General features: G+C 34.9%; 1 protein-coding gene across 2 annotated transcripts in view; it reads left to right on the top strand.

Annotated features, from left to right (window-relative positions):
* The first annotated feature begins 5,407 nt into the window (after nucleotides 1-5,407).
* LOC111470620 (transcription initiation factor TFIID subunit 4b) overlaps nucleotides 5,408-11,555 on the top strand; it is a 7,486-nt gene continuing 1,338 nt past the window's right edge. The window contains exons 1-15 of one of the 2 annotated variants that reach the window (XM_023116184.1): nucleotides 5,408-5,496; nucleotides 5,607-5,689; nucleotides 5,890-6,032; nucleotides 6,133-6,241; nucleotides 7,000-7,517; nucleotides 7,873-7,968; nucleotides 8,106-8,981; nucleotides 9,421-9,542; nucleotides 9,672-9,759; nucleotides 9,849-9,984; nucleotides 10,114-10,169; nucleotides 10,245-10,301; nucleotides 10,419-10,559; nucleotides 10,971-11,030; nucleotides 11,138-11,375. In XM_023116184.1, coding sequence (XP_022971952.1) covers nucleotides 5,994-6,032; nucleotides 6,133-6,241; nucleotides 7,000-7,517; nucleotides 7,873-7,968; nucleotides 8,106-8,981; nucleotides 9,421-9,542; nucleotides 9,672-9,759; nucleotides 9,849-9,984; nucleotides 10,114-10,169; nucleotides 10,245-10,301; nucleotides 10,419-10,559; nucleotides 10,971-11,030; nucleotides 11,138-11,375 — 2,536 coding nt within the window. In that variant the 5' untranslated portion in view covers nucleotides 5,408-5,496; nucleotides 5,607-5,689; nucleotides 5,890-5,993. Of the gene's footprint in view, nucleotides 5,497-5,606; nucleotides 5,690-5,889; nucleotides 6,033-6,132; nucleotides 6,242-6,999; nucleotides 7,518-7,872; nucleotides 7,969-8,105; nucleotides 8,982-9,420; nucleotides 9,543-9,671; nucleotides 9,760-9,848; nucleotides 9,985-10,113; nucleotides 10,170-10,244; nucleotides 10,302-10,418; nucleotides 10,560-10,970; nucleotides 11,037-11,137; nucleotides 11,376-11,555 lie in introns of both variants that reach the window. The other variant, XM_023116183.1, reaches the window with a different exon arrangement.

Here is an 11,555-nt window from a genome sequence, read left to right as displayed (position 1 = left end):
GAGAAAGAAATCTGTGTTGTTTTAGGAGTGTAAAAACAGGGGATGAAGTGGGGCTTATAAATAGACAGCCATTGGGAAGGGAACAAGCAGTCTATTGATACACCGAAAGTTTGAGATGGCTTGTCCTAAGTGCACCCAAAATTCCTATGTCTTAGGCCCCACTCTCATGTAAACTCCCACCCATTTCACACTCATTTGAGTTTCGAGTTTTTAAAATTTGGTCGGCTAGGAAGTTTCACACCTTTATAAAGAATAGTTCGTTCTACTTCTCAACCGATATGAGATCTCTCAATCCACCCTCTTAAGAGCCCAGCGCCCTTACTAATGCACTGCTCGGTGATACCATTTGTAACAGCTCAAGTCTACCGCTATCAGATATTGTTTGCTTTAGCCCATAATGTATTGCCACCACATCCTTATAAGGAATATTTCGTTGTACTTTCCAATCGATATGAGATCTCACAATCCACCCCCTTAAGGGCCCAGCGTCCTTATTAATGTATTGCTCGATGATATCATATTGTCTGCTTTGACCTGTAACGTATTGTCATCGACCTCACAGTTTTAGAACGCATCTACTAGGAAGAGGTTTCTGCATTGTTATAAGAAATGTTTCGTTCCCCTCTCAAATCGATATGAGATCTCACAAAAAAGAAATCAAGGGACGAACAAAACATCCAAACATTGCAGGTCTATGGTGAAGATGTGATTGCCTTATGTGGGATAGATTTATGACTAAACTGTTGAATCTTTTGTTCACCGAACATCATTTGTTAACGTATGAACTGATGCATTTCATGCTTTACGAGTAAGAAGAAAATCTTAGATTCATTCGATCTTACAAAAATGTTTAAGGTGCTCGATAAAAAAAAACTATTTCATTGTAATGGTATGGTATGTTGAGGATTGTTGGGAGAGAGTCCTACCTTGGCTAATTTAATAAAAGATTATGGGTTTATAAGTAAGAAATACTTTCTGCATTGATTTCAAGCCTTTTGGGGAAGCGAAAGCAAAGCCACAAGAAATACTCAAAGTGACAATATTATATCATTGTGGAGATCAGTAATTCCTAATATGGTATCAGAGTCGTGCCCTTAATTTAGTCATGTCAATAGAATCCTCAAATGTCGAACAAAAAAGTTGTGAGCCTCGAAAGATGGAGGAGTGACCATTCGAGAGGAAGAAACAAAACCCACCATTTTTCTTGAATGAGCAATTGGGACAAAGAAACCGTCATTTTGTTCGTTGGATCTAATGAGCTTGAGTTTAAATTATATCACTCGTTTTCATATTCAACTTTGAGTTAGAGATGAAGAGAGAGTGACATCATCCGAGCCTCACTAAAATGGGTATTGCTGCACCGTTAAGTATATGACAAACACGCTTTAAAATAGACATTGATATACGGTTAAATATATGAAAGAGAAATTACACGATGATAATAGTGTGAACATATAAATTTTAAATTTCAAATGGTGATATTCAAGGAGTTGGGGCCTTTGATTCATAATTTTTATAGTTCTTTTGAGAGGTTCGGTACTTGCGGTGTAAGTTCAATCCATATCATAATGAGTCGGACAAACTACCTTTGCCTTATCTTTTTCTTTCCAAGCTTTTGAAGCCTTGCCATTTGTAAGGCCCCATTTCCTCCCAAAAGCCAAAAGACAACCCCTTGTGAAGTGTTCAATATATATATATATATATATAGCGGGGCGGGAAAGTAGGCGAGAACAAGGACGGGGAATATAATCTCATCCCCGACGTCATTTATCTAAAAGAAAAAAATATTTCTCACTCCCATCTTCATTCTTCGTCTAAATGGGAATCCCCTCCCTGTTCAAGACGAGTTTTCGCAGGGTCCCGACCTTGCAGGTAAAATGGACATCTCTACGTGCGTGAGATCCCACATCAGTTGGAGAGGGGAACAAACAATTCCTTATAAATGTGTGAAAACCTCTCCTAACATACGTGTTTTAAAACCTTGAGGGGAAGCCAAGAAGAAAAAGCCTAAAAAGAACCATATCGGCTACGTGGTGAACTTAGGCTGTTACAAATGATTTTAGAGTCAGATACTAAGCGGTGTGCTAGCGAGGACGCTGGCCCCCAAGGAGGGTGGATTGTGAGATCCTACATTGGTGGTAAGGGTGTTAAGAATGAGAAATAGAATTGGGTTCGAATGTGTGTATTCTCATTCATATTCATAATGCTTAAATAGGATACAAGTTATTCACTAACACCTCCCAATAAAAAAAATATGGAAAATATAAACTAATTAAATATTAATAATAAAATAGAATATACTATTAATCAAATTATAAAAGAATATTAACCGAATATATTATAATATATTCTCCAAATATTATATTTCAACACGCGGAACAAATCCTTTGAAGGTGAGCCTGGAGCCCCTGTAGTCCTACCAACTAATACCTACAAATAAGAAAAAAAATATAAACTAATTAAATATTGAAAATAAAATAAAATATACGGAAAATATTAACTGATTACGAATATCTAAGATATATTCTATAACTAATATATTATAATATATTCTCCCGATATTATATCTCAACAAGGGGAACAAAGCAATCTAAGGGTGAACCTTGACGGTAAGCCCCAAAGGAAAAGTTAAAAAAGAACAATATCTGCTAGTGATGAACTTGGACTATTACAACTTGTCAGATTACCTACTTCTTACTTCTAAAGAGTACACGAGCTCTTCCAACATGTTTTGTCCTTACTCATATGCATCCCAAGAAAAATATTAATTTATGATATAAATATGAATAAATACGAAAACTTGCTTTTGAGGAGTTAATTATTTTGGTATTTAATCAACCCTACTTTTACCTATTAGAATAATGGGTAGAAAAATAATGGAAAGTTGAAGCCTTTATAGGGCATTAATTAGAATAATTTTAGAATAATGTTTAAAATAATAATATATGGTTTTATTATACATTATGAACTTTATAATAAATTTATATAATATGGTTGAATACCTTGCTTCCTATATGCAAAAAGCATGGAAATATCATTTTTATGGTCTTATATAATCATAAAAGGAAATCCCACTAGTGCTTTTATAATACAAATTGGTTCTAACTTTTTTTAATGGGGCACTAACCCATTCTTATAAGACTATGAATAAAGCATAATAAAGGTCAAATATTATAGAAATGGTAATAAAAATACATAAAATATTTATGGTTAAAGAAAATGGCTGGTCGGTGGCAATTCAAGACCTTTGGATTTTTTTCCGAACTTAGTGCGGTCAAGATGGTTCGGGGTTCAGGCTCATCGAGCTCAAATTCTTTCTTGACCCTTTTATTACGTGACCGTAATATTTTGTTACGTTTCACTGCAAAAACCCCCTTAGTGCCCTTGCACTTATGGGAAGTAGCATCGACCAAGTTATTTGTAATTTTAACTCTCTAATTCGTTTGGTTGTTATAAAATATATATACGAATATAGAATTGATAGTATTTTTAGAGAAAAAAACTGGGATAAGTTATGAACTTATTGAATCGAACCCACTCGAATTTATGGGTAATTTTAAAAAATATATTTTCGCTTATGATACAATTTGCAGAACCCATGAACCAACTCAATCAATAAAATTTTCATTTATTTGAACCCAACCCAACTCAATATCGTACGGATTAGGTTGAGTTGTTCGAGTTTTTTTGAGTCTATCGAATTTCTTTTATAGGCATTCCCACTCCCATCACCTTTTTTTCAATAACTAGAAGTGATCTCGAGATAGTTAAAATAAAATATAGATGAGACCATAACTTCTTCATAAATAGATAAACTAAATCTCAAGAGAATTATATATTTTTTTTAGAGACGTTATTGTCTAGTTCAACAATATGCGAGACAATAAGACTCAAACTTTCATTCCTGTTATGATTAGTATGGACGCATACACTACGATGTTATAATACAGTATTATGTAAACTATGATATTATGCACGTTCTCTTCCTTTCGTGATATATCGACAGTGTGAATATACGCTAGTTGAAGGCCAAGTCTAAAAGGTTTGTATACAAGTCCGCTTGGAGTCTAGTACAAGAATATAGGTCGTGTGTAAATAATTACTATATATCCAATTTTTTAAAATTACAAATTTTGTCTCAAATTTTTTAATTTTAAAAATTCATTATTCCACTAAACACAAAATCAAGGCATAAAATTTATATCTATATTTAATTAAAACATAATAATATATTAAACTATGATTTAAAATTTGAAATTTTCATTTCACAATTCAATCTAATAGTAAAAAAAATAATACAATAAATTTAATGTATGGGACATGTTCCCGACATTAATATAAAAAATTATAAAAAAATATATATCCACTCTATTAATATGGATTAGGGAAGAATAAAATAATATATTTTATGGACAAAATTTGTCAGTTGATCCAATAATAATTATAATTTAATTTTGATGACATTTTTGGAATTAAATAAATGAAGGCAGCCACTTTATGGAATAAAACACATGATTATAATGTTTTATTTTTATTTCTTTTTATAACGGAGTGAATAATAATATTATAATTTTTATGATTTTGAGACATGTTTTAATGAAAGTTGTCGAGTTTATCTCGTTTGTTCGTTATATTTTTTCATAACTAAGAAAATAAATATTTGATTGTAGAGATGTCTATCGGTCGAGAGATGGGACACTTTCTCCATCTCAGCTCCTATTTCAATACCCATTTATTTAAGTGGGGCGGGAGTGTGGAGAAATTGGAGCAGAAACAACATGGCAAATATAACCTATGTTCTCGGTTCCCAACTTTGATCCGGTTCAACTAATGGGGGAAATTTATTTTTCCGTTGGGATTCTCCACCTCATCCAATCTACTTTGTTGATCGAATATTTCAAGACAAGAACAATTATTTGAGATTCAAATTACTCTATAAACAAAATCGATCCAGTCAAATTTTAATGATTCAGATATGTAATAGGCTCAAAAGAAAACCCTTTTGACCTTTGCTGATACGTTGTAACTTTCATATTTTATCATCATAATTAGTAGTTATTTCTGATTCTTGTTTAATGTGACATAATTTTTTACTTGAATTTATCTTACGCAAAAATTGTGAGGATGACGCATAACGGGCCAAAACAAAACAAAATAGACGATGGTATGTTTTATTCCTTAAATCTTGTAATTATTCAATTTTGTATGTGAGGGGTATTTTTGTCCATTAAAATATTGAGAAAATTTATCGATTTAAAAAAAAAAAAATTAGATTTAGTCATCTATTACCTAAAAAATAATTAATTTTCTTAAATATCTTAGACTTGGACCAAGGCCCAACGAAACGGCCCAAACCCTAAGATAGACTTTGGGCCCAGCCCATTCAGAAAAGAAAAAAAGGAAGAAAAGAAAAAAAGCGTAAGAAACAGAAAGAATAAATCTCTGTCTACTTCTCTAGTCTCTCCCAGCTTCTCTCCGTCGCTCCTTCCCGTCAAGGTTTGTTCATGATTGAATGCGTTCTGTTCTTTTCAAGATTTTTCGGGTTAGGATTGTTGCAATCATGATTCCATGTTTGTCTGTTTCGTTTGGTTCAATCCTCCTCACAGTTCCTGATGTTTCCCTACTAAGATTCTAGCGATTTTCTTCTTTTGGGCATCGCGGGATTGAATTCAGCACTCTTCTTCGGATGGTAGGAAATCGATGTATCTAAACTTGTATTATGTTTATGTTCAATTTTAATCGTATAGACTGGATCAAGCTAGCTCATTTTATTTTCTATCTATTTGCGATAGGATGAATAGAAATAGCTAGGTTTCGTGTTCATTACCATCATAATTGTTTAATTTTGTCTTTCTTCTTCAGTGAAAGTGGACTTTTTTGTTGTGTAAGGTACTTTTCAACTCGTTATCTTCTAGCAATTTTTAGAAGTTGTATCGTTGGATTAGCTGTTAGCAAGGTAAGGTGACCGAGGTTGATTGAACACATAGCTTGTTATGGACCCCTCTATTATGAAGCTTCTGGAGGATGACGAGGTTTTTGTCTCTTTTAGTGCTTGTGTGCAAACGTTTATCCTAGGACTGAGGGGATATCATTTGTAAATTTTTGCTGTGTTGGATGTTCAATTGTGGACAGGATGAAACGATGCATTCGGGTGCAGCTGTGGAGGCTTTTCAGGCTGCCTTGAATAGAGACATAGAAGGTGATGTTCCGGCTGTTTCCAAGGCTCCTGCGTCAGATGCAGGTATAATTCATCCTAAACTTAGAAGTTTTAAGTTTTAGTCATAGATCTTGTGTTACATAATTTTGTATTGAGTATGGTCTGATTTTTCGGGGAGTGGTTGAAATTTGTAGAGATCATATTGAAATGTGTTGCTACAGAAGCATATTTTCTATAAAAGCATTTTTCTGTGTTTTTAATGGTTTGCAGGCTTTAAATCTATTTTACCTGGATATCAATTTGTTTCTTGTTACATACACGTAGCCTTTCCTGTAGTGTATTAATTTAAGTGAACAAATTGCTATTTCACCAGTTAAAATGAGTTGGATGTTGAATCAACTTGAAAATGCCCACTTTAGTATTGTTTTTGTGGCAACTAAATATATTTATAGTTTTGGCGTGAAGATATTTTTACCTTTTTGTATTCTTTGTTCTTGCTTCATTGTCATAACTTCGCCGCCATCTTTTTCTTGAATCTCTTGTGATGATATCACAGAGTAACACCGATTTTGAAATGTTGGAATTGCAGGTTCCCATAATTCATTTCCAAACACCTTATCATGAGCTTTTCTTCTGGCTTTTCAAATTATTTGATCTTGAAACGAAGGGTCATATCTTATTCAAACTGCATTTTTGTCCCCTTGCAAACGATGAAAATTTTCTGTAACTATGTAGAAAAAAATGTGTTCAAAAGCAAGCATAAAAGTTTTTGTGTAGTGGCTCATGGATGTTTGGATTGAAATATGGAATAGTTGATTTGATGTTTGTGTCTAAAAATACAGCTTTCCCTCGAGGGAGCAATGGTCCATCTAGCCTCCCGTTACAAGCTAGTCAAAATGAAAAGACTGAATCTCATGCACAACAAGATCAAAATTTTCGTCCGAAGCAAGAACAACATTCATCTCTGATGGAACTAGAGCGATGTTCATCATTACCTGAAAATCAGCAGCAACATAATGCTGCTCCCCTTCAAGCTTCAAAGAATCAACCCCAATCTGATTGTGAACAAGGGGATGCAGAGCAAGTTTCTGCTCAGTTTTCTCAAACACCAGGGCTGCAAGGTTCTGAAAAAGCTCCAATCCTTGTGAATGATTCCAACAGAATGCAGAATCGGGATAATGAATCTCAATACCTGAAGTTACAAAAGATGAGTAATCAGCAGACAATGGTCTCAGAACAGGCAAATAACCCATTAAATCGTAGTAAACAGGTACCTTTTGCCTCGTTGATGCCTGTATTGATGCCTCAGCTTGATAAAGACAGAGCCATGCAGCTTCAGACTTTATTTAACAGATTGAAGGTAAGTACATGAATAGAAGCACTTTCTGTTATTGCCTATAACTGTACAGTATATGTGAAATTGAGGTTAGATGTAATGAATCCACCCTAAGTAAAGGACTAACCAGATAAGTAACAGGGTTGTTTACCACATTGATTTTTGGCATTTCATATTCCTTCATAAAATGCATGGTTTAAATCAATTCTCTGATATAGAAAATGAATAGTTCAATATATGTCTATGGTAAGTACCTTAGAATATACTCAGTGTCTTTCTCTCTTCAATCATATTAAATTTTGACGTAATACGTTAAAGAAGTGGTTGGATGGTTCATGATTAAATAGGTTGTCTCATATAATTTGAGCTTGTATTGTAGAGGAATGAAATGAACAAAGATGATTTTATACGGCTCATGAGGGGTGTTGTGGGTGATCAGATGCTCAGATTAGCAGTTTGTCAAGTACAAGCACAGGTCAGCAGTTAATTGATTTCTTGTAATGGAGATTGTCATGAAATTTTATTATGTTTTTATTGATTACTTTAAATCAGTCTGTTCGTGAATTATGGTTACCTTCCTCAGGTTCAAGTCTTAACCTTTTTCATTTACAGCCTCCACCTTCAGTCAGGCAACTTTCTCCAAGAATGCCATCTATGGGCCCTGGTGCACCAAATTTCTCTGACCCACGACCATTTTCACAACTTCATCAGAAAGGCATGAATTCTCCTGCTGTTCAATCATATATCCCCTCTTCAGCATCCCAAGGGCGGAGTAGTTCAGGCTATCCTGCCATGGACAAGAATATGCAATCTCTACGAGAAGTAGAACAGCGAACGGATGGTAATGCAAATCAATTGACTTCATCCAGTTCAGGCACCATCCAGGAAAGGGAACGCTCCTCAATTCCTGTTCCAGGACTTGAGAAGCAGCAGCTACACTTTCAACAGAAATCTTTCCCCATGTATGGAAACAGTGGTAATTATCACCCATATACTGGGTCAAACATAAATACCTCTTCGTTATCTCTTAAACCCCAACCCCATGAGGGTCAAGTGAAGCAAATTTCCCAGCAGGCTTCCAATTTTGATAGGCAAGTTACTATAAATGATCCGAAGCGAGTCCAGGGCGGAAATGTTTCACACTTGCGTAATAACTTAACTTCACAGCCAAGTCCCTGGAAGTCTTCAACAAGTAAAGAGCAGACCACAGGCCCTTTATCTTCAATGAGTTACATTAAACAAGAACCTTCTGATCAGGTTTCTGAGCAGAACAAAACCCAACATTCAAATTTGCAGGGATTGTCTTCTATTCCTAGCATGCAGTCTGAACAAGTTAACACAACCCCTGGAATTTCGAAGGACCCTTTTGAAAAGCAAACTTCTAAAGTAACTTTTCCTACATCAAACAATGTTATGCCTCAATCATCAACCAACGCAGCAAATCCAATTTCTTCTGATGCAAGTTCTCTACCTGAGTCTAGTGCTGTGGTATGTATTGGTAGAGTATTCGTTGCTGTCCTACCTTTAGTTTTGTAAAAGTTAAAATTGCATGCTAATGTTTGACTGCATACTTTTTATGTCAGGCAGTAATTTTATGCCTTTCTTTCTGCCCTCATATCTCATTCTGTTTGTTATTACTTAGGAGCATTGGTTTTTTTTTTTTGAATAAAAATAATTGATAAATGGTTTATTCTACACCTGGTTCATCAATTTCCTTGCTTAATCTTCTCAAGTCTGTTGCAACAAATTGTGTAAGTTTATTTATGTATTAAATTATTGAATATGTACCTACCTCTGCCATGTCTTGATATCTTTGTGAAGAATGTACATCGCTCAATCTTATGCCCTTGGCTTGCTCTTATGATGTATCATCTATTTGCGGACTAATTTTTTTTTTTTTTTTGTTTGTTTGTGTTGGGATTTGCAGTTAAGCTCTCAGGTTCCATCTGCAACTACTCCTGGAATGCAAAATAGGGCACCTCAAAAAAAAGCTGCCGTGGGCCAAAAGAAGGCTCTTGAAGCACTTGGCTCTTCACCACCCTTATCAAGGTGAATCTGCTTTCACTTGACTTAAGTCCTGGAAGTGAAGTTTATTTTGGAATCTTTAAAAACAAATGGGTCATTATTCACAATCAACCTTCTTAATCCTTTCAAATATAATTGACTTGTACCCAACAGTAAGAAGCAAAAGGTATCTGGGGCTTTTTCGGATCAAAGCATTGAACAACTTAACGATGTCACTGCAGTCAGTGGAGTTAATATTCGGGTACAATTCTCATATTTCATGAATGGTTGGTTAGTTCTAGTTGGTACCAACACAAATGCTCAGAAGGAAAAAATTATGGTTTTGACCAGGAAGAAGAAGAACAACTATTTTCTAGTGCAAAGGAGGATAGTCGAGCTTCTGAAGCATCACGGAAGGTTGTACAAGAAGAAGAAGAGAGGCTGCTATTGCAGAAAGCCCCATTGCAGAAAAAGCTGATGGAAATCAGTTAGTGTCCAATTCTTTAATTAATATTTGGTTTGAAGTTCTGTTTATGTGAAGTTATTTGCGGCAACTGAATGGAAGAAACATCATTCTTCAGTGACTTATACTAATTGGCATGTTTGTATGTGGCAGTGGCTAAATATGGTTTGAAGAGCATGAGCAATGACGTTGAGAAATGTCTCTCATTGGTAAGATGCTAGTCACTTTAATCATTTTTCTAGGTGATGCATTAACCGCCTTATAGACAATAACTGTATCTTCAGAGTGTGGAGGAAAGATTACGTGGGATTATTAGTAATCTAATCAGGCTGTCAAAGCAGGTCAGTGTATTTCCTTTCATTTTAACTCTAGTTTCCTTCGATATCTCTCACACTGTACTATATTAACTCAGAAGCTGTATATTATTGTGTGTTCATACTTTTGATTGATCTCTCCAGCGAGTGGACACTGAGAAACCAAGGCACCGAACACATATTACTTCAGATGTTCGACAACAAATTATGTTAGTTAACCAAAAGGCCAGAGAAGAATGGGAGAAGAAACAGGCTGAAGAAGAAAAACTCCGTAAGCTTAATGATGTGAGCATTTCTTTTCCTTTCCCTGCCTATGGTCTATAACCAGGACTTTGTTCAATAGTGAAGAAGCTGGTATAAATAACATTAGTAGGAAAAATGTAGTACATTGGGAAGCTTTTCTTCTACTTGTTTGGTATTGGTTTGTAATTCTCTATATTTATTTTTTAATAGGACTTCTCTATCTTCTTATTGGCTATCTTTCTCCTATAAATAATATTGATTATGTTTTTGTGAAACGAAACTCGTCTGTCTAATATTTATGGGATGCGGTATGAAGAAACATAATATAATTACTGCATCATTAATAATTTCCACAAGTGGGTGAAAAGTTTCATTTTTCTTCCCTTCCCCGTATCTTTTTTTTTTTTTTTTTTTTTTTTACAGTCGCATTATTGTAAATTCTTTTTCATGCAGCCTGAGGATGGTTCAGACCTTGCTGGTGACAAGGACAAAGATGAAGGTCGAATGAAATCAGTTAAGGTATTGAGAGTGCTACTTGAGACTACTTTGACATTTCGATTGATTCGGAATTCTTTAGCGATTTTATTTTGTTTTAATATATATATTTTCTTTTGGTTTAGGTAAACAAAGAGGAGGACGATAAAATGCGGACAACAGCAGCAAATGTTGCTGCCCGTGCTGCTGTTGGAGGAGATGACATGCTATCCAAATGGCAACTTATGGCTGAGCAAGCGCGACAGAAACGTGAAGGTGGAATGGATTCTGCTTCTGGTTCTCAGTCGGGGAAAGATGCTGTCCGTAAGTCTTCATCAGCAGCAGGAAGACATGGAAAGGACAACCAAGAAGGTGATAGGAAAGGTAACACGGTTACATTTGGCATGTCTTATACGGCATTGGATGTTTGTCAAAACTAAAGTAGATAGTCTCATCATTTTGGGTTGTCAAAATCAAACATGCTTATGCCTTTGGCCACCACAAATCTTATTAATAAATGACAAAAAAAAAAAAAAAAAAAAAAAAAAAAAAAAAAAAAAAAGA

The sequence above is a fragment of the Cucurbita maxima genome, unplaced genomic scaffold, assembly GCF_002738345.1.
Source record: "Cucurbita maxima cultivar Rimu unplaced genomic scaffold, Cmax_1.0 Cma_Scf00046, whole genome shotgun sequence".
NCBI classification, from domain to species: Eukaryota; Viridiplantae; Streptophyta; class Magnoliopsida; order Cucurbitales; family Cucurbitaceae; genus Cucurbita; species Cucurbita maxima.
This window is presented reverse-complemented; position numbering and strand designations above follow the sequence as displayed.